General features: G+C 36.8%; 1 protein-coding gene and 1 long non-coding RNA gene across 8 annotated transcripts in view; one reads left to right on the forward strand and one right to left on the reverse strand.

The window, feature by feature from the left end:
* Positions 1-24,269, reverse strand: part of METTL8 (methyltransferase like 8) — an 82,653-nt gene that overhangs the window by 18,909 nt on the left and 39,475 nt on the right. For 6 of the 7 annotated variants that reach the window (XM_032355927.1, XM_032355924.1, XM_032355925.1 and 3 more), the window contains one exon: positions 7,242-7,333. In XM_032355927.1, coding sequence (XP_032211818.1) covers positions 7,242-7,333 — 92 coding nt within the window. Of the gene's footprint in view, positions 1-3,883; positions 4,307-7,241; positions 7,334-24,269 lie in introns of those variants that run through there. The other variant, XM_032355930.1, reaches the window with a different exon arrangement.
* On the forward strand, positions 3,000-4,870 carry LOC116597767. Its single transcript, XR_004288776.1, has 2 exons — positions 3,000-3,087; positions 4,722-4,870. It is a non-coding gene; the product is annotated as an uncharacterized LOC116597767 (long non-coding RNA).

Consider the following 24,269-nt stretch of genomic DNA (forward strand, 5'->3'; position numbering starts at 1 on the left):
GAAGTCTATGTACCTTATTAAACCCCATGAATTTATGGAGAACATTAAACAGTGTCAGTTCTACAAACTACAAAATCTTGGCTCAGACTATGATCTTAAGTATGAGCCTGTATTACTACATTTTAATATTTCCAGCTTGTAAAGAAGGTGAATGTGCTGCAAGGTGACTGGAATCTGGCTCAGATTCCAAATATATCAAGCATCTAGATTCAACCCTAGACTATGCAATCTTTAAAAAGGATCTGATTACTATGGGAAGACCACAGTCAAGGGCTGCTAACATGTATACTTCCAAGCCTTTTCCAAGTATTTCCCAAACTTCAGGAATTAAGAGAAACAAACAAACAAAAAAACACAATCATTATACCAATAACAACAATAACACATATATTGTTCATTATGTACCGGGTACTATGTCAAATGCTTTACTTGGATTTTTTCCCCATTTAATCCTAATAATCTCTCTCAGACAAATTACTATTCCAATTTACAGACAAAGAAGTTCAAGGTCAGAGGAGACAGAAAATTTCCCAATGTCACCCAGCTAGAGCCAGGACCTGGATCTATTGGACTTAAAAACTCATGTTTTTGGAGTACCTAGCTGGCTTAGTCGGAAAAGCATATGACTCTTAATCTTAGGGTTTTGAGTTCGAACCCCTCACTGGAGGTGAACCCCTTCACCCAAAATAAATAAATAAATAAACTTAAAAAAACTAAATAAATAAAGCTCATGCTCTAAACCATCACACTACATTGCCAACCTAACACAAAATCAATATTAAACCTCTTCAAAATATCCCTGAAAATAACCTGTTTTTTTTTTTATTTTGTACTTTCATTATGAAGCATCAAACTGAAATTAAAACTCCAGTATGACATAATCAGTATGACTGAACTGTAAAAATAATGCTGATTGAAGGGAACCTTCATAAAAACAGATAAAAAATGCAGAATTAATTAAACACCATTTGATTTATATAAAATATAAGCTATGCAAGATTATATGATGAAATTATGATGAGCGATGGGGAAACATAAAATGCTCTATGAGAACAGACTGGCTTGTGGGATAGATACAAAACAGAAACAGCACCCAGCATAGGTTGGGGTGAAGGCTAAAGGGCTGGAACTTTTTTGTTCTTTGCTTTTAAAGTTGTGCGTTCAGCAGTTATCTCAATCAATGCTGGCAGCTCATAGTTCCCAGTAAGATGTGACAGCTCCTGAGATGCCACAGAAGCTCAATCAGACTCACAATTATGGTTATGAGACAATGTAAACACCTTCAGCATATGAATTAATTTCCTGAACTTTGAAGGTGTCTGTGATAACGGGAAGTGGAAGAGCTATTCTCCTGACCATGAGTGAAAAATTTAGTTTTGACCTGCTGTTAACTCATTTCAAGTTCAGGCCAAAAAGTTGAATATAGTGTGGACAAATCTGCCCTGTGTTAATCTTGTCCAAAAGATTTTCTATTTATTTATTTATTTATTAGCTTATTTTAAAGTAAACTCTACCCTCAACATGGAGCTCAAATTCATGACCCTGTGATCAAGAGTCACATGCTTTACTGGACTGAGCAAGCCGGGAACTCCCAACCGATATTTTTTTTCTTTAGCAAGTGACTGATTTTCTGACCTTTTTAAATTATTATTTTTATTATGTTATGTTAGTCACCATACAGTATGTCATTAGTTTTTGATGTAGTGTTCCAAGATTCATTGTTTACATATAACACCCAGTGCTCCATGCAATCCATGCCCTCCTTAATACCCATCACCAGGCTTACCCATCCTCCCAGCCCTCTCCCCTCCAAAACCCTGTTTGATTCCCAGAGTCCACAGTCTCTCATGGTTCGTCTCCCCCTCCGATTCCCCCCTTCATTCTTCCCTTTCTTCTCCTACGTCCTCTATGCTATTCCTTATGTTCCACAAGCAAGTGAAACCATATGATAATTGACTTTCTCTGCTCGACTTATTTCACTTAGCATAATATCCTCCAGACCCATCCATGTTGATGCAAAAGTCCAGCTGATTTTCTAAACAGGTGTATCAATGATCAATTTTTCTTGGAGAAAGTTTTTTCCTTTCATTTTCCTAGGCTGTGGATTCAGAGTTAATTGGGTTTTGCCAATGGCAGTAAAAGGGTTGTAGTGATGTGTTTAATGACAGATGAAGCAAATTCTCAATTATTCACTGATTAAATTCAATACTGCTGAGGGGAAGAGGGAATGTGACATATTAACTATACTTAAATATTCAGAATTCACCCTGAATCACACTGAATATCATAACTAAGAAATAGAACCAAACCATTTATGTATCTGCCATATATACGATTAATATTAATTATGAAAAATTATCCTGTTACAATGTAACAAAAAGTTATTTAGAGTTATTTTTGCACATCAATTACATCAGATAACTCTCAAAGTTAGAAATTTCCACGTATCACTGATGAAAGTTCATTGTCTATACTTAAGAAAAAACTCTTGGGGCACCTGAGTAGTTGGTTCTGGTGTGGATCATGATCTCGGGGTCATGAGATCAAGCCCTCTGCCAGACTCCTGCCAGGGCCTAGCCCGTTTAGTCTATTTGACTTTCCTTCCCCTCCCTCCCCCCATCCCCCTGCTCACTCTTGTGTAAGCAGATGTTCTCAATCTCTCTAAAGTAAATAATTAAATAAAACCTTTTATAAAAGAAAGTTCTTATGAAAAGTGTATATATATTTGTGTGTGTGTGATATGTATATAATTTAAGATTTTATTTTTTAGTAATCTCTACACCCAACATGGGGCTCAAACATGGGGCACCCAACTTTCAACCCTGAAATCAAGAGTCACATGCCTCACTGAATCAGCCAGGTGCCCTGTGAAAAGTATATTTCTAACAGTATTGCATGAAATTTTAAACAATCAAAGCTGACTTAAAAACAAGTACTCTAAATTTATTAGTGTACAAAACTTTCAACTACTCTATTTTTTTTTTTTTTTTACATAGGACACTTTCAAGTGGTAAAGGAATTCACAAGGTAAGGTACGGTGGAATTCTTTTACGACTTTGCTGGACACAGACAACTCACTCTAGATAGGTAACTATTTGCAAGAATATTTTAAAGTAAAGTGGAAAAAAAAATAGCAGCTGCATTTGTTATTGAGTTTTAAAAACTCATTACATTTTCTAAATAACCAGCTGAGCTATAACACACTGGAGATGTTTTTAGGAAATTATAAAATATAATCATGTTAACTCAAAACTGCCAAATGTATTTTCCTTATTTCTCTGAATTAACCCGCTTTTAAAAGAAATATGAGCTATCATAAAATTTAAAGGAAATTACCAAAAGGAAATGTGGAATTAAAATGATTAATTTGGGCATCTAAGTGAAAGAAAAATTGCTCACGAGAGCTCGGATGTTATACATTTTAATCACAGGAATGAAATGTCAACTATCTCACATAAGAACACTGCACTATTGGTGATGCTTAAGCTCTTATTTTCAGAACTGTGAGGGTGTTTCCTGACTTCAGTTCTCACAACATCTGAGACAATAGGTGAGAAATGAGAAATGGGAGCAACAGGAGAGAGTGACACACACAGAGACCAAAAGGAGTGTGCTAGAGAGGAGGCTAGCATAGCTGAACCACCAGTATTTCCTCCCAGGGGCATTAAAATCAGTGAAATAAGATCAATAGACAGTGTTTATGCTATATGTCTGCAAATAGAAAGCTCTGTGATGGGAGAAAATGTGCTCTTTCAAAGACTGAGGACTCTCCTGGATAAGAAGAGATGGTGGTTCCTAAAAGGCACAGAATAAGAACAGGGTCAGAGCCTCCTTTGGGTTTTCACAAAGTTTGCTAGTTGAGCTTTTAACCGGATCCATTCACCTTGACCTGTATTCATCAGAGATGCTACATATCAAACAGGAGGCCTCGCCCAGGGCTTCTGCTGCCCATCAGGTCTCCGATGAATGGAGGAGCCAGGCAGGGTGGGTGGGAAGGTATTTACTCTCAGTTACGTCCTGTCACTCAATATAGTTCCTCAGAACAAAAGTTCCCTTTCTCTGCCATCCTCACAGCACCCTCGCTGACATGTGATCACAAAGTCACCCGGACGGTGGGGTCCTCTCCTTGTGCCGGTTTCCTGACATGTGTGAAGTTCACTGCACCGAGTCATGCTCCAGGGCGGGGTGGGGCCCAGCAGAATCCTGCATCACTTTGAGCCATTTTAAAATGTCTTTAGTTCCGTGTCTCCACGGCAGCCAGAAAACTTGCTTCAAAAAGTGACTGGACATGCTAATAAGCAAACCAAATGCTTCAAAGCAGTATCATCAGTCCTCTCCAGCCTGCTTTTCCTGCTTCTGTAGAGAGGCCAGTCACCACCTTTCTATTTCAGTCACACTATAGTTCTGTGGGAACTGTCATTTTCCTTTACTGCGGTTTCCAAGGCTCTAAAATAACCTTCTCATTAGCTTCACTCAAGTTCATTGTTAACATAAATAGGCCAAAATAGGCAGCCTCGTACAGTACAGAGCACTTTAAGGGAACATTATCAGCACTGCTCATCTATTTATGTCCTAAACAAATATTCAAGACAGCATGAAAAAATCCTTGATTTTTCATATCAGGAAATATACTGGAGATAGTTCTTAACTTCCTGGAAATGAATTAAGATGACTGATAACTTTTAATTCTGTTTAGGCTTGATGCTTTCTGTCACATCCAGGTGGCCACTAGCAGAAGCTTGAGTAATGTGGAAAATATGTCTGTGCAGCTGCTGGCAAAGAAGCAAAATTATACTTCCTCAGAAACAGTGTGACAGAGTTCCTGCAAAGGAATGCAATGTTGGCTGATTTGTAAGCAGAACAGCCACTGGTATGTACCCTTCAATCCAGCGCCAACACTCCCTGGCCATATCCCACTCTGGAACTGCATGGAGGGAGCTCATAAAAATAGAATGGTTCCATTGTGGCTCAGGTGCTTTTCTTTCCTGTCCACCCTCCAGGATACATTCATGCTTAGGATGAGGAAGGAAAACTAGCTCTAATGAAAAGCAAACAATGCCAGAGGATAAAGTAAGTCATCAATGGTGGCAGAGGATAAGGTAGGGCAGAAGTGCCCCCTTCGCTACCTAAGAGCTTCTCTACCTAAGGAAGAGCTCCCCTTAGCTCAGTGTCCACAGCTACCTCTGCTTGCAAACCTTAGCCACAACCATATGACTTCAGTCCATCAGTGAGATTAGAGATTTGCACTATGCTGGGCTTGCACAGAAGATTTCAAACATCTTCCCCAGGGGCGTTTCAGAACACAGGATCAATCTGGAAACAAAATTCTATTGCAGGGGTTGGCAAACTTTTCTGTAAATGGCCAGATAGTGAGTAGTCTTTGTGGGCTATGTATGGTCTGTTAATCACTACTCAACTGTGTAGATAGAGCTCAAAAGCAGCCACAGACAATATGTACACAAATGAGTACGTCTGTGTTCCAAAGAAACTTTATAAAAACAGGCAATCGGCTGGATTTGGCTCCTGGCCATAGTTTTTGGACACTCGCTCTATCTAGTAGGTAGACTGATATTGCTACAAGAGTGATGAAGAAATTATGATGACCAGAACCAAGCTGTTCTGGTAAAGCTAACCTAGGGTATTAGAAGCCAGAATAATACTTGCTCTTCATGGGGTCAGAGGGGTTGGGGGAAGTACTGTTGTTGGGACAGAAAATGAGGAAGTTTCTGGGTTAATAGTAATATTCAGTTTCTTGATGTGGATGTGGGGAAAATTTATCGAGTTTTGTGACAATTCATTTAGGAGTTGTGAAAATTTCTCTGTGTTTGGTACTTCAGTAATCTTTTTTTTTCTTTTTTTAAAGAAAAAAGAACCAATCTGTTTTAAGGAAGAAATCATTTTAAGAGAAACAAGGTAGAAAAGCTTATCTCAAGAGTGTACATGTTGGTCAAAGTATACCTGGATTCCTAGCTATGGCAGTGAGAAGAACACAGACCAAATTTTTTTTAGCATGCTTTAAAAGAAAAAATGTGGTAAAAAAAACACATAAAATTTGCCATCTTAACCATTTTTTAGTGTACAGTCCAGTAGTGTTAAGTATATTCACTTTGTTGTGAAACAGACGTCCAGAACTTTTTCATCTTGCAAATCTGAAACTCTCTGTTAAACAACAACTGTGTTTCCTCCTCCCTGCAGCCCCTGGTAACCACCATTCTACTTTCTGTTCCTATGAATTTGACTACTTTAGATACCTCATATAAGTAGAATTGCCTTGTTTGTGACTGGCTTATTTCATTTAGCATGATATTCTCAAGGTTCATCCATGTTGTGGAATATGACAGGATTTTCTTCCTCTTTAAGGCTAATACTCCATTGTCCATATATACCATATTTCATTTATCCATTTATCTGTGAAAGAATATCTGGGTTGCTTCTACCTTCTGCCTATTGTGACTAGTGTTGCTATGAACATGAGTGTGAATACATCTTTAAGACCCTGTTTTCAACCCTTTTGGCTCTATATCTAGAGGTGGGATTGCTAGATAGGTAGCTCCATTTTTAATTTTCTGAGGCACTTCCATACTGTTTTCCATGGAGGTTGCATCATTTTACAAGTTTACCAAGTCCGCAGTGCCAAAGGGTTCATTTCTCTACATCTTTACCAAAGCTTGTTTTTTTTGGTGTGTGTGTGTGTGTGTGTGTGTGTGTGTGTGATAGTAGCATTAGCCCATTTCTTCAGAAGCCAGCTTTGAAGGTTGGCAAGTTCTTACCTCAATTAAACCCAGAGTATCGAAAGGCCTTTAAGAAAAGTACTTTGAATCCTTATGAAACTTGAGGTTTATCCTAAAGGGCCACAACATTTTGATATGACTTTGCCATTTTTGCTCTAAGTTTCTGAATTTGTTAAACACTCCTTGCCAGTATAATGCACAACAGCAGACTAAAAGATGTATAGCAAGAGGAAAATTTTAAAATTTCCTTGTGTGTATCTCCCAAAAAAAGGTAATACCATGATTACCAAAAAAGCAACTAAAGAGTTATCTGTAACTTATTTCACTAACTTTGGTCCCACTACACTAGAATAATGGAATTCTCCCAAATGGAGCAAGTGGACTGGCACAGGTAGAAGCAAAGAATACTCCAAAGTAATGACACAATTAGGAAGAGAACGTGTGAACTGAATCATTGGAAGGCCAAACAGAAGAACCAAGCTCCAGGAGCTACAACATGTAGTTGCCTACCTTGTTCTTCCAGAAGGACTCGCACAGCTGAGTTTTCCTCTACTTTTTTCCCAGCTGCTGCTTCTTCTTCTTCAGACCATTGCATGTGATCCCTACCAAAAAATGAAAAGGTTGTAATACTGCCTCATAACTGAAGGAAGAAAAAGCATGACAAGGGATACATCTTTCTTTCTAGAATAATCAAAGGCAAATGATACAGACTAATTCCATGTTGAATGAATATATTTTGTGTCAGATGTTTCTTCTGGTAGTGCTGGTACAACCATATAACTCATACAGATCTTCTGTTAAAATATGACTGGGCTGTAAGTCCAACCACTTTTTGGAAATGACTGCTGAAGCCATGTCCCAGGAGTACTACGGTGTGTGATTATTTGGGTGCTAGTATGGTTTGCTGTATTTTACTCTAAGGCTATATTTATTTGCCTTTTTGTTCGTTTATGAATACATCATTCTTTTTAATAGTTTTAAAATCTCCTCTTATAATACTTATATTCTAATACTTCACTATCATAGAGATGAAAGTTTAAAATTATTTTGTATTACCCTCATTTTTTTATTATGTTCAGTTAGCCAACATATAGTACATCATTAGTTTTTGATGGCGTGTTCAATGATTCATATAATGCCTAGTGCCCATTACAACATGTGCCCTCTTTAATACCCATCACCTAGTTACCCCATTCCCCCATCCCTTTCCCTCCAAAACCCTCAGTTTGTTTCCTGGAGTCCAGGGTCCTTCATGGTTTGCATCTTTCTCTGATTTCTTCCCATTCAGTTTTCCCTCCCTTCCCCTATTGTTCTCTGTGCTACTCCATACGTTCCACATTTGAGTGAAACTATTACGTAATTGTCCTTCTCTGCTTGACTTACTTCACTTAGCATAATCCCTTCCAGTTCCAACCATGATGATGCAAATGGTGGGTGTATTCATCCTTTCTGATGGCTGAGTAATATTCCATCGTATATATGAACCACATCATCTTTATTCATTTCATCTGTTGAAGGACATCTCAGCTCCTTCCACAGTTTGGCTATTATGGACATTGCTGCTATGAACATTGGGATGCATGTACCCCTTCTTTTTACTACATCTGTATCTTTGGGATAAATCCCTAGTAGTGCAATTCCTGGGTTATAGGGTAGGTAGCTCTTTTGTTATTGTTGTTGTTGATTTTTTTTAAGTTGGGGTATCTCTATTTTTAATGTCTTTCCATACTGTTTTCCAGAGTGGCAGTATAGCTTGCATTTCCTCCAACAGTGTAAGAGGGTTCCCCTTTCTCCACATCCTTGCCAACATTTGTTTCCTGTCTTGTTCATTTTTGCCATTCTAACTGGTGTAAGGTGGTATCTCATTGTGGTTTTGATTTGTATTTCCCTGATGGCTAGTGATGCTGAACATTTTTTCATGTGTCTGTAAGCCATTTGTATGTCTTTGGAGAAGTGTCTGCTCATGTCTTCTGCCCACTTATTGACTGGATTATTTCTTTGGTATCCTCAGTTTTTTAAGTAACTTTAGATTTTTCTCACTGGTCATCTTAATTTCTGTAAATGGATTCTTTAACATTTAAATGATAGAATAGTTGATATAGTATATAAGAAGGTCAACTTTCCAAGATCTGGCACTTTCTAAAAGTATTTTCAGTTTCAGAATTTATATTCCTATGCAAGAAGATATTATTTTCTGCTGCTAAAATGTTTTCAAGCAACATCTTTATACAAAAAAGGTGGGGTTTCTTGGGGTTTGTTTTTACAAAATTTGTATTTCCTTTTTTGCAATAGGTAAGGTAATTTCCTGGAATAAACTATTTTTCTAAACAACAAAGAAGCCACATATCCAAAGTTCAAGCTCCACATATCCTATTGATAACTGTAAGAAAAATCACTCCCATTGTTATCTTCATATATTTGTAGCTATCTCACTGATGAAAAAGGGTGAAATACCAAATTCTTGACATGCCTCATAATGGTGGCTAAAAAACATTAATTGAGCACTTAGGATGATCATAATTGTTATAATGATAATTACTACTATTATTTATTTTGCTGCTAGGCATTGAGCTTCCATATTACACACATATATACCTTACTTAATCCTTTCAAAAACCCTATGAGGGGGTTATAATCATGCTCATTTTCATAACAGAAACAGAAATTTAGTAACTTACTCAAGGTCATATAGCTTTAAGTGACAGAACCAGAATTCAAACCCTGGTTTGTTTCACTTCAAAGTCTATCTTCTCGACCAGTAGTCTATTACTGTCTACTATGACAGTGGGGGATCCTGAGAGATTTAAGACTTTATCCCTGTCCATAATGGGTTTTATATGATCCTGATGCAGGCAGATTAACAATGTAATGATAATACACTAATATTATCAATGATAATATGTAAATGACAATACAATACAGCCTACTTGATTAGCATCTAATGTATGCAAACATAGCCAATTAATGTTAGCGTGGGGCAGACAGGAAGGCTTGAGAGGGAGGTAAGTTTGGACTCATCTTAGGGAGAAAGGAGGTGGGCAATTTGCATGTTTCATTAGGAAGCTGACAGCTGGGTAATGGTTAGATTTCAAAGGATCTTAAGTATGAACAGTTTAGTAATGTATGAGATAAAATGAAGTGGGAGGGACTCGTGGAAGGGAGACCAATGAGAAGCCTATTGCAGTGGTCTAGGAGTAATGAGTCCCAGGACTAAGATGGTGGCAACGGCAAACAGAAACACAGGGAGCCACTGTGACAAAAATTGTATCTGTGACCTGGAGGTTAATTAGCTGGAGGGAGAGAGAAAGAAGAATAGAGTCAAGAATAAGTCTAAGGTCTTAAAATGGATTTCAAGGAAAGTGCGCGTGTGTGTGTGTGTGTGTGTGTGTGTGTGTGTGTGTGTGTGTGGTGGGTAACCAAGACAGAATAAGGAGTTGCTCTGGGTGGAATGATGATAAGCTTCATACTATTTTAAGTCATGTTTATGCAACCAGGATATAAAAGGGTGTATTCCAGTGGCCTGGCTATAAATACACCACCAAAAGGTGAGAAACTGCTTTCTTTTAAGAAGGATCAAAATTGGGGCGCCTGGGTGGCTCAGTGGGTTAAAGCCTCTGCCTTCGGCTCAGGTCATGATCTCAGGGTCCTAGAATCAAGCCCCTTATCGGGCTCTCTGCTCAGCAGGTAGCATGCTTCCTCCTCTCTACCTGCCTCTCTGCCTACTTGTGATCTCTATCAAATAAATAAGTAAAATTTTTTTAAAAAAGTAAATAAACTCTTAAACACACACACACACACAGATTTTTGTTTTGACTTATTTTAAGATATGTGAGCAATAACATATGTAACTTGGACCTGGCAATTATATTTTATAATTTATATATATGAATACATAGGGTATTATTAAATGATAGTTATGGTATTAAAGGCAACAAGTAGTTTATTAAAAAAATAGGATTTATAAGGCTGGGTACAAGTTTCTCATCTATAAATTTCTACAGCATATAAGAAAGAAAACAGAACAATCCATTTCCCTGTAAAAAAAAAAAATCAAGCTTAGAGACAATAAGGGTATATATGGTCTTTAGCTTTAAGCATTTGTTTTAATGTTTAGTTTAACTTGCTTCTTCCTGAGTATTTAATAGATTTAGTTATTTCTTAAATTGCTGTAACTTCCTTACACTGTTCTTTATATTACTTCATTTTCTTAACTGCTAAGTGAGGGGAATATTATATCCTAAGCCCCTGAAGAACAGATTTTCCACTGTATAGTTACAGAATCCCCACAGAAACCTATAAAACGTTCCTACTGTATTTATGGGGACTTCCTTCAGACCTGCTGCTTTATGGCATTTCTTTATATTAGAAGAGTCTGATTCACATACACAAAAACCCAACAGACAGCAATAAGAATCATTTGGGCTTATAAGTAATAAATACAATTTCAATAGAATTTAAGCACAGAGACAAATAACCAACAGAAATAATCACGTATTTAACAACCATTGCCATTACCACCAAAGGAAAAAATGGTTCATACTGTTTGACCTAGAGTTGTGCTTCTAGGAAATTATTGTAATAAAGTAACTCAAAAGAACAGAGAATTTCTGTATAGAAAAGTACCTGTAAAATGATATTTGCTAGAATACCAAATATAATAGCAAAAATGTGGAAGCAATCTCAGTGATAGGGTAATGAAAAAATTATGGTAACTTAAAGGAATATTATGCAGATACTTAAAATGATAATAGGAAGTTTATGTGGCAACATGGAAAAATGTTTATGAGGTTAAAACAGCAGTTCCCAAAATTGTATATGTATTATAATCACAACTAAATAAAATTATAGAGACATTGGGTGAAATAAAAACAAGAACATTAGAATAGTGGAATTAAAATGTAATAGTCTTAAAATTTCCTTAATATTATAAAGCTGCTTCAATCAGAGGTAATTTTTTTTTGGTGGGTGGGGAGGGGGCAAGGGGAGAGGGAGAGAATCTTAAGCAGGCTTTACGCCCAGAGTGGAGCCCAATGCAGGGCTTGGATTTCACAACCCTGAGATCATGACCTAAGCCAAATCAAGAGTCAGATGCTTCATCAACTGAGTCACCCAAGAACCCCTCAACTAGAGGTAACTTAAAAATATACATAGTTACAAAAAAACTATATGTTTAAGATATATAACAATGGTCAATAAAATTTTTACGTCATCCTTTTTTTTTTTTTTTTTTTAAAGATTTTACTTATTTTCTGGGGCACTTGGGTGGCTCAGTGGGTTAAAGTCTCTGCCTTCGACTCAGGTCATGATCCCAGAGTCCTGGGATCAAGCCCTGAATTGGGATCTCTGCTTAGCAGGGAACCTGCTTCCTCCTCTCTCTCTCTGCCTGCCTCTCTGCCTACTTGTGATCTCTGTCTGTTAAATAAATAAATAAATAAAACCTTTAAAATTTTTAAAAATTTATTTTAGAGAAAGCACGTGAGTGAGAGAGAGCATGAGAGGGGAGAAGGTCAGAGGGAGAAGCAGCCTCCCTGAAGAGCTGGGAGCCCAATGTGGGACTTGATCCCAGCACTCCAGGATCATGACCTGAGCCGAAGGCAGTGGCTTAACCAACTGAGCCACCCAGGCGCCTTTACGTCATCCTTTTTTTTTTTTTTTTTACGTCATCCTTTTTAACAGAAAATCCAGCAATACTTACAATAAAAAAGAAAATATGTTTTCTTAAAAAAAAAATTAAGCAGAAAATTCAAAATATACTTAATATTTTTTCTGAAAACGTGAATTTGAGAAAAAGAAATCTCAAAAATAAAAGATAGGATTTTTGAGTAAGAAATTTTTACAACATGGTTGATAGAATTTGTCTTGTCATTTTGCAGTAGTTGTCAGTCTTATGACCTCAGCTCGTGAATGTGCATATATATTTCCTATTCCTTATTTATGTAAAGTATAACTCAATGATGATTCCTTGCTTTCACAGTTGATTGCAGTAACAGTCTAAATAATTGTGCATCTGGTTTAGTTTTGAAAACACACACACACACACACACACACACACACACCCCAATTGTTTAGCTTGGGTATTACCATTTTTGAGGATCATACCTACCAAAAATTCTGCCAAAATGTACCACTTACTATTGTAATTTTTAATAATCATATATAGACTAAAGTGCCCAGTGCAAGCTACGTGGATAGAATGTTTTTCCGTCTGTCATCTACTGTGTATATATGAGTATCACTATAAAGCAAAATTTAAAGACAAACTTAACAAATTTCAGATCACTCGTGAATTAAAAATAAAATATTCTTGGGGATTACTGGGTGGCTCAGTTGGTTGGCTGGTTTCGGCTCAGGTTGTAATCTCAGGGTAATGAGATTGAGCCCTGAATCAGGCTTTTTGCTCAGCATGGAATGTGCTTGGGACTCTCTCTCCCTCTCCTTTTGCCCCTCATTCATGTTCTCTCTTTCTTCCTCTCTAAAAAATAAATCTTTGGGCACCTGGGTGGCTCAGTCAATTAAGCATCTGCCTTTGGCTAAGGTCATGATCCCAGAGTCCTGAGATCAAGCCTGGCATGGGGTTCCCTGCTCAGCAGGAAGCCTGCTTCTCCCTCTCTTTCTGCCTGCTATTCCCCTGCTTGTGCTCTCTCTCACCATCAAATACATAAATAAAATCCTTTAAAAAAATTTTTTTAAAATCTTAAAAAAATACAATTTATGTAAAAGAAAGAAGTGGAGGTTATTAGTTTCAGCTTAAAATTATTTCAATAATCCTTAATTCCATAGCAAAACCATATTTATTACATAGTTAAAATTACAATAATAATGGAAAAATCTAAAGACAAAAAGTTTAACCTTTCATTTAAATAACAGATTAACAGTCCTTAATTTTTCAAGTTCCTTTCCTGTATGTGTGTACACACATATACACCAACATTTTTCTATATAGCTATAAAATCTTCATAATTATGACTTAGAACTGCTGAACAGGACTTATAATTTTGGCCATGACAGAGTATGGGTTTACCATCCTACCAAAACCAATGATAAAACAAAACAATATGTGAAGGAATTGTTTTTAGATGCTGGATTACACTTCAGACAGTGCAGGACTGTGATCCTTTAAAGAAGAGAAACACAAAAGGTCAGTCACCACATTCATCCTGGTTTTCTGTCAGGATCATGTTCTAGACTACAGGGCAGAGGTAGAGCCCAAGCAAAGAGTGGATGTCTTACTGAGTGGCACTTTTGTGACTTGAGAAGACAGAGATCAGGGTTCAGAGTTCCTGAGGTGTGAAACTTTATGCATTAGAATACTGAAAAAAAGGGGACTGGACAGAGGGGCAGGCTCCTAAAGTTTGCAGGAAAGTTCTCCTAATGCTTAACTAGCATTGGCTATTCACCAACAAGACAGAACCTACAGGTCCTGATGGACAGAGAGGATTCTGGGAGTGAAGGTAGCAAAAAGAGAACTGACTGGACATAGGCAGTGCAGTACTTGGAGATAATGGAATTCTGGCTAAGCCAGAGTGGAGAAGCCTCTCTGAACACCTCCATTATTCAATTAAGACCCCAGATATGCCATACTATAGGAATAGAGGAAATAGGAAAGAGGAAATAGAAAATAGGAAAGAGCAACTGTAGACAAACTATAGCTATTCAGACTTGGGGATCTGGTATATCTCAAAAGTAAGTAAAATGAGGGGTGCCTGGTAGCTCAGTGGGTTAGGTGTCCAACTCTTGATTTTGGCTCAGTTAATGATCTCAGAGTCGTGGGATTAAGCCCTGCATCAGGTTCTGCACTGGGTACGGAGCCTGCTTAAGATTCTTTGTCTCCCTCTCACTCTGCCCCTCTTGTCCTCTCTCTCTCAAAAAGGAAAAAAAAAAAAAGTAAATGAAATGAGCCTACACTTTAAGGAAAATAAATGACAGTTTTTGCTGCCAAAGTTAATTTTGTGTTTTAAAGCAAAAATTAGAATTTTGAAAAGTTATGCCCACCACCATGAATTGACAGCTTCCCAATACTTAAGAGATTTTCCTGATGAAAAAAGTGGTAATATTACAAAAATGATTTTTAAATACTGTAAATAAAATGTGTCAACATTCAAAAGACTTACATAAAAGAGGGAATCAAATTTTTCCAAATTATCCAAGCAAAATGAACATTTTTAAATGATGCAGAGGTAAAATATCCAAAGTACAAGATACATAAATGAAATATAATTGATATGATTTCATATTCCATATTACAACTAAGAAACTACTGTTGCTGAGATGTAGTGTAATATCAGGAAATATACCTACAATTATCTTAAAATGCTATTAAAAAACTCCTTTACTAAGGGCACCTGGGTGGCTCAGTGGGTTAAGCCTCTGCCTTCTTCCGCCTCCTCCACCTACTTGTGATCTCTCTCTGTCAAATAAATAAATAAAATCTTAAAACAAAAAACAAACAACAACAAAAAAACTCCTTTACTAGCGCATATCTGTGTGTGGCCAAATTTTCTTCACATAATTCAATCTAAACAACATATCACAACAGATGGAAGGAAGAAACAGATATTTGAATCTAACTTTTTCCATTAAGCCAGAGATTAAAGATGGGGCACCTGGGTGGCTCAGTTAGGTGGCTGCCTTTGGCTCAGGTCCATTATTGCAGGGTCCTGGGATCCAAGCCCCACATCAGAGCCTGAGAAGCAGAGAGCCTACTTCTCCCTCTCCGTCTGCCCCTTCCCCACACTGTGCTCTCTTGCTCGCTCTCTCTCCCTCTCAAATAAGTAAAATCTTAAAAAAAAAAAAAAAAGTCAGACATTAAAGAGACTTGCAATTATTTCAAACAATGGCACTATGGGGCACCTGGGCAGGTTATTAAGGACCTGCCTTCAGCTCCGATCATGATCCCAGAGTCCAGGGACTGAGCCTTGTCCTGGGCTCCCTGCTCAGGGGGGAGCCCGATTCTCGCTCTCTGCCTGTTGTTCCCCCTGCTTGTGCTCTTTCTTCCTCTCTTTTGAAATAAATAAATAAAATCTTAAAAAAAAAAAACAACCCCGAAAAACAATGCCATTCTTTTTGGGAAACAGATATTTTCATTAAAATATATAATTTATATGAGATGTAATGGATAATTGTTGGTTTAGAATGAATTAAATATTTTTAACGTCTCAGTTTTAATTTCTAATATGGGAAAAATCAATAAATACAATTTAGATAAAAGTTTTTTCAGATCCTCAAAGATTTGAGTGAAAGGGTTCTGAGACCACAATTTTGAAAATATTTTTCTAGAATAACATGTAAAAATAATGTAAAGATATATAGCTAAAAAGCTAGTAGAGAAAATAACAGAACAAATGAGACAAATAAAAAATATAAAGATAACCTGGTTATATTAATTTACAATGCTAATCAGTATTGAGTGTTATTTGAAATTTCTTTCTTCTTTTATCTTTCTATTTAGAGAGAAGGAGAAAGAGAACAGGGGAGCGGTAGAGGGAGGGGGGAGAGAGAATATTAGTTGGATGTTTAACTGAGTCACCCAGGCCCTCCCTCTCTTTTTCTTTTTTTATATTATTTTGATAGATATAAAAAGGTACCTTATTGTTTAATTTGTACTCGTTTTACTGTTGTCTATTTCTGCATATGTTTAATGTGCTTCCTTCTGGATCAACTTTCTTTGTCCACTGTCCATTTATCCACATAGCAAAAGACTTAAATGCCTTCTTTTCTAACAATGTAACAAATATTCTATATGTTAACTCTGATATATGGTCATGAAAAATCATTTTGTGTCTCTCAATTTTTGTATTAGTAAAACAATAATTCTCAAAATGGTATATAATTAAGTGCTTTGAAATTATAATTATCCTATTTCTTCAAATCTAAGATACCATTATTTTCTGTACCAGTAAGAAAGGAAAAAACACTCCAATTACAATTTTAAGATGTATCACGATTTCAGATATGTTAATTGTGAAACAAATGTGAGTCTCAGATGAATGAAATACAGTTATTATAGGTATATCAGCTAATAATTTAATTTCAATTAAATCCTTTCTACTATCGACACTAACTTATACTAATGACTCCTGGCTATCCACTTCCCTTTTCAGCCATAATAAATATTTCCATTGATTATTTTTGTTAGTTTATCAGTTTCTTACTTAGGACTGAATGACTTATAAAGGACACACAGAAAGAAACAATGGCTTCCCATTTCTGTATATAATGGAATAGAGATCATAGCTGCCGGAAGAAACCAATACCATTTCTCTCATTAAACATTTATTGAGAACCTGTATCTTTCAGGCACTGAGCTGTGAATTGGGAGACATTAAGATGAAGACGATTTGGTAGAACTCAAAACTGTTAAAGAGACGAAGAGTTGTAATCAGTTATTAAAGAATAAAGAATTTATCAGGTAGACAGTGAGTTGAGAAAAGGTACATGGAGGGCCTTCTTTAAAAAAAAATTCAAACCTACTAATGCATATAAAATATAAAGTTCAATCCCTACTTTCTCTCATGCTCTTGCCCATTCCTAAGATAAACACTTATCAAGATGATGTGGACATTTCCAAACTTTCTCCACGCATATAAAAACAAAGATTTGCATATACATGTAGCACATGTACAAGAATTCCTTAAAAATAAGACATACTAAAGATAGCTTGCTGCAACTTGCTCTTTTGATTTAATAACATGTCATGGCCATTTCTTAATATTAATATACACGGATCTCTCTTATTTTTATTAACTGTGCATTATTTTCAAATGTATGCATGTAACCATATTTTTCATGGTTTTATTGAGGTATAAATGACATACAGTAAACTGGACATATTTAAAGTACACAATTTGGTAAGTTCTGACATATGTAGACACTCATGAAACCATCATCACAATCAAGATAACGAATACATCCATCACCCTCAAAACTTTCTGTGTACACATTTATAATTCCTCCTTTCTAGTCCCCCTTTCTTTTTCTTTTTCTTTTTTTAAAAATTTTATTTATTTATAAATAAATGACGGAGAGAGAGAGTACAAGCAGGCAGAGGAGCAGGCAGAGGGAGAGGAAGAAGCAGGGAGGGAGCCCTATGTGGGGCTCAATCCCAGGACCCTGGGATCATGACCTGAGCCAAAGGCAGACGCTTAAAGACTGAGCCACCCAGGCACCCTGCAGTCTCCCCTTTCTTATCACTACCCCCCAACTCCACTGACAACCACTGATCTGCTTCCTGTCTCTATTTTTAGTTTGCATTATCTAATATAGTACTAAAAGTATAACATATACTCTTTATTTTTAATTTCTTTCAGTCAGCATATTTTTAAATCCATCCATATTGTTGTATTTATCAATAGCTCACTTCTTTGTATTACTGAATAGTATTCCCTAATATAGATAGTCCATTTACTTGTTCATGGGCATTTGGGTTGTTTCCAAATTTGGCTATTAAAAATAAAGTTGCTATAAATAATCATGTATAAATATTTGTATGGACATATGCTTTCTTTTCTCTTGGGTAAATATCCAGGAATGGAATGGCTGAATCATATTACATGCTTATGTTTAATTTTTTTAATAAACTGTCAAGCTGTTTTCCAACACGGTTATACCATTTTACATTCCCATCGGTAGTGTATGAAAGTTCCAGTTCTTCTACATCCTCTCCAACAGTCAGTACAGTATTTTGCGTTTTAGCTATTCTAAATAAGTTTGTAGTAGTATTTCACTGTGACTTTAATTTGCACTTCCATCATGACTAATGATGTTGATCATCCCTTCATGTACTTATTACCTGTGTATCTTCTTTGGTGACGTCTGTTCAAATACTTTGCCCATTTTTACTGGGCCGTTGGTTTACTGAATTTTGAGAGCTTTTTAGATATTCTCAAGAGTTTTATATTAACAATAAAAATTATCAAATTATTGACACATGCAACAACATGGATAAATCTCAAAATAATCACACTTAGTGAAAGAGGCCAGAGGGAAAAAAGAGAATACAAATTGTGATTCCCTCTACACAAAATATTGGAAAATGCAAACTAATCTATAATACATGCTATGTTCTTTCTCCCTCCTTCCTTCTTTCCTTTTGTTTTTCTGAGGATAAATTTTCTTGACACTCAACCTTTCTCAGAGACCTGTTTATCTTTCAGTGTAAACTCTAATTTGAAGGCTCAGTATTATGTATTTTCTTCACTTTCCTATATTCTTTTTTTTTTTTTTGAAAGATTTTATTTATTTGAGAGAGAGAGCACAAGAGATGGGAGAGGCAGAGGAACAAACAGACTTCTCATTGAGTGGGAGCCCCGCGCAGGCCCATCCCAGGGCTCTGAGATCTTGACCTGACCCAACGTCAGACACGTAACTGACAGAGTTATCCAGGCGCCCCTCCGCTCTCCTATAATCTGAGGGTGGAAGAGAAGGGAAGATTCCACAGGGTAGTAGACAACCTTTATAAAGGTCTGAATCTGCTCTTTTCCTCTTCCCACTTCCCTTCTTTCCTTCCTTTCTCTCTCTCCCTTTTTTTTAAAGATTCATTTAAGTTGGGGATGCCTGGGTGGCTCAGAGGGTTAAGCCTCTGCCTTCAGCTCTGGTCATGGACTCAGGGTCCTGAGATTGAGCCCCACATGGGGAGTCTCTGCTCAGCAGGGAGCCTGCCTCCCCTCCACCCCCCGTCTGCCTCCCTGCCTACTTGTGATCTTTCTCTCTGTGTCAAATAAATAAAATCTTAAAAAAAAAAAAAGATTCATTAAGTCCTATGTTTGGTTTCACTTATCTAGTTAAGACGTGTCCTATTCCTATTCCTTAGGCTTGAGATAGTTCTCTCAATTCAGCAAGGAACCTTAGAAAAATGGGGAACCGCAGGACTTTTCTTGCTCTGCTGAGACCTTACATTCTGCTGCCACAGACAAGGCATTTATTTTCAAGAGTTCATGGCTTCCAACAGGTTCTTTCTCAACCTTTGCCTAGGCTGCTAATGAGTATTAGTAATGATAGGACGGCTGACCCCCTTTTCCTGGTACTGCTTCTGAGAGATGAAGATAAGGTTAGGGGAGCCACTCTGAGCCACACATGAATCTACAATTTCTTGCCTTGATTGTAATTTTCCATGTTTATGGACTTTTGTGGTTGCTGTTGGTATAGTTCTTGTTTTTACTACTTCTCATTACTTTTCTTGGAGAAGGAACACTTTGTCTTTCAGATTCACCCCATCTTCCATATCTGGAGGATTCAGGTTTCTTAGTGAAATGAGCTGGAGTTCCTTTGGAGCAGTAATCATTTCCTCTCTTAAGTCCTCCATAGAATTTAACCTAGTGATGTGTATATGTCAATATACAAAACATGCTGGAGATAAAAGATACCACTTCATGTTCAATTATGGTTAATTCTAAGTATCCTGAACAACAGAGCCTGATTAGTTTTCCTAAAATACTTCTTTTGTCACATCACTCATCCACTTTCCAAATAAGGAACCTCTCTTTCAACTGGGCTGGTCCATGTGCTTGCTTTGGAATATACCTCGTGTATTCTCAAATGCTCATGCTGCCACTTGTCTAGAAAAGTCTTCACTATTCAAATACTCCTCATCCTTCAGAGTCCAGGTTAAATCCCACACTCTATGAAGTTTTACTGACTTTTCTTACAACCTCATCTCAGAAATCTTTTCCTGTTCTAAAGCTCATTCCTATGTTCTTCACCTCCTTCTCTGTGTGACCTTGAATACTCTATACTGTTTATTTATTCATTGGTATATATTTTAATTCTCCATCTAATAATAACAAGGACACTTATTTCAGTGAACACTTACTATGACTAAGAGTCCTAAACATTTATTGCCTTTAATACTCATAATACCCACGAAGGAACTTGCTCAAGTTCACATAGCTGGAAAGGGATAGAGTCAGGATCTACATTCACATTATTTGGATTCTGAAACCCATATTTAGCCATTATATTAAGTCTTGGTCTAGCTGTACAATTCTAGTAAATATTCATTCACTCATTCAAATATACTTATTGGGTGGGTAATATATGGGAAATGTAGTTATGAAACAGATATAAACTAAGAAGACTCTGAAGGATCATACAATCCAATAATGACAATAAAACAGATATATAATAAGTAACTTAAGTAAGTACATGTTGGAAAATGATAATATATAATTAATTCTTATGTGTTGCTTATTTACTATGTGCATACTTTTATATTATATATATTAATTTAATCATTACAGTAACCCTTTGAGGTAGATAATACTATTATTATCCCATTTTAGAGGAGTAGAAACCAGGACACCTGGGTGGCTCAGTTGGTTGAACATCTGCCATCGGCTCAGGTCATGATCCCAGCCTCCTAGAATCAAGTCCTGCATCAGGTTCCTTGCTCAGCAAGGAGTCTGCTTCTCTCTCTGCCTGCCCCTCCTCCAGTTTTGTGCTCTCTCTGATAAATAAAATAAATTTTTCAAAAAATAAATAAATAAAAATAAAGATGTAGAAACCAAGGGACAGATTAATTTCCCAACTAGTCAGACAACCAGTCAGTCTGTGCTCTCAACATCGAGACTACTACTCATGACAAATGCTATAACAGAGACAGATAAAGAAATTACTTATTAACTGTATTCAAGAACTATGTATGAAACAAGGTAAGAGGAATCAGATAATACATGTATAAGGAAAATTCAGACCATATAATATGAAAGATATCTTGATAACTAAACTCTATTGGCATTCTGCAAACTATTATTTAAATGGGTTATATAATAGGAGGTTATGTTGCAGCATACAAGTCCTATCTTGGATCCATACAGAATGGTTTAGCTCAGTATTTTTTAAACTAAAGGTCATGATCCTTTTAGTAAGTCATGAAGTCAATTTCATTAATCTAACCAATTCTTAAAATGAGAAAGAAACAGAAATGGAGTAGAAAAGAATAAATGGAAACTATTAGTGAATGTCTCACATGGTAAAATCATAAAAGAAGCTTTTGTTCCTGTTTCATATATGTACATATGTTATGTGTACATGTACTGGTCCATTATATAAACTGTACTTCTTACTGTGGATCATGCTAAAATGCTTGAAAGCCACTGGCCTAGCTGATTAGGTCATACAATTATATGTGTTTATTACTTCCTTATAAATTTCAAAGATCTTCTGAAAAATTACTAAACACTTAAACCAAGAACAGTGTGAAATAAGGAATGATTTTTCCAAGTAACTGGAATTTGCTCGATATAATTAGAGCCCTGCCCACCCCGCTCCCCTCCAAATTAAAAACTTTGCTAAGTATAATCAAAAGACTTAAAGCAGAATGTAGAATGTTTCAGTCACTGGGGAAAACAGCTTGGCAATCCCTCAAAAAGTTAACACAGATTTATCATATTACCCTGAAATTCCACTCCCAGGTATATACCTCAAAGAACTGAAAACGAGGACTCAAACAAGTACATGAACATGCATGTTCACAGGAGCTCTATTCACAAGAGCCGAAAGGTGGAAATAGCCCAAATGTTCATCAGTGGATGAATGGATAAACCAGTTGTGGTATATACATACAATGGGATATTATTCAGTCATAAAAAGAAATGAAGTAGTGACACATGCTACTTGGATGAATCTCCAAGACATTATGCTAAGTGAAGAAGCCACACACAAAAGATCACATATTGTATGATCCCTTTTATATGAAATATCCAGAAGAGGTGAATCCATGGAGCTAGAACACAGACTGGTGATTGCCAGGGGCTGGGGAAAGGGAGTATGAAGATAAACCACTTAATGGGTAAAGGACTTTACGTTGACAGAAATGTTTTGGAACAAGACAGAGGTGCTAGTTGGATAAAATCATGAATGTAATTAATGCCACTGAACTGTTCACTTTAAAAGTTACTTTTATGCTATGTGAAATTCACTTTGCTAAATTATCAAAAAATAAGACTATAGGGAGATGTAAATACTAGTAACACAAATATACAGAATCTGGAGGGCAACTCTTTCTCAAGATATTAGAAACTGAATAAAAAATGGGAATCTTAATTTTTTCCTCAAAAACATTTTTTATTAAAAAGAGGGTCATATATTGAGGAAGTGGTGATGCAACATGGGGGCTTAAGTGGGTAGGAGAAGAATAAATGAAACAAGATGGGATTGGGAGGGAGACAAACCATAAGTGACTCTTAATCTCACAAAACAAACTGAGGGTTGCTGGGGGGAGGGGGTTTGGGAGAAGGGGGTGGGATTATGGACATTGGGGAGGGTATGTGCTTTGGTGAGTGCTGTGAAGTGTGTAAACCTGGTGATTCACAGACCTGTACCCCTGGGGATAAAAATATATGTTTATAAAAAATAAAAAATTAAAAAAAAAAGAGGGTCATATATAAATAGTACTAACTAAACTAGAGACTAAACAGAAAAATAAGTTGTAGACAATTCTACATCTCCGAGAGAAAACTGACAGGTACAGTAGTTTTCTAGAAACACCTTTTTAAAATCAAAATTCAACAAGAGAGGAAACATTACTCTTAAATACAAAGGAGAAAATAAGGGTCAGAACTTTTGGATAGAACTCTGGACTTGAAGGAAGGGGAAAAGTCAACCAGTATTCTGGTTTTCAGATTAACATACAAATCTTCACTTTAAAGAAAAACAAACAAAACCCCCGAGGCCCCTAAAAAACAAAAACTAAAACAACAAAACAATAGGTACCTAAGGAGATGACAGGAGGCAAATACTCTCCTCTTCATTTGGAGGAAATTATTTTATTATTATGGTATGAATCTGCTTCTGGAGAGGGTCCACTACAAGTATCCCGGCACAGGCTGTATACCCTTTAAGGGGGTATGCTGTGGAGGAGGATAGCTACTGAGACTAGATCAAGGTTTTTCAAACTTTGATCAACAGAACCCCAAAATCCTTGAAGCTGCTACACTGAGGAGGTGAGGGGAGATATGGGAGGTGGAGCTGTTGATGCCCCGGGCCTCTCTACGTGCTTCATTAAGATCCCAGTCCACAATATTGGGATTCCATGTTAGGACTTCACTTGGAAAAAAATTCTACTGCTAAAGAAAAGTTTGAAAACCACTGGACTGAATCTAAGAGTCCTAAACCTGGCTGCTCAACAGAATTACTAGAAGAGCTTTTTCAAATTACGAATTCCTAGGCCATACCTCTAGCCCAAGGGACTCTTGTGCAGCATCCCAAAGCTACCCCACAGTGCTTGAGGGGCATTGACCCAGAGGACCCTTGCTTCCCTGAGAGCCTATGACAAAACAGAACTTAAATGGGTAGGCAGGAACCTTAAACAAAAGAGTCGGTGGTAGCAGATAGAAAAAGAGAACACAGACAGCTAACTCACTAGACTCTAATGAAGAATAAAAAACTGGTAGACGAATAGCTTGTCTAGGACCAGAAGTTCCTGTGGAGGTTTAATTGCCTAGCAATGATCTCACAACCTACTGTTACTGTCCATATTGGTGATGGCAGGCAAAGTAGTTTAATTCAGGAACTGGCCAAGAAAGTACAATGTCAGCCACAGAT

The sequence above is a fragment of the Mustela erminea genome, chromosome 8 (genome assembly GCF_009829155.1).
Source record: "Mustela erminea isolate mMusErm1 chromosome 8, mMusErm1.Pri, whole genome shotgun sequence".
Taxonomy (NCBI): domain Eukaryota; kingdom Metazoa; phylum Chordata; class Mammalia; order Carnivora; family Mustelidae; genus Mustela; species Mustela erminea.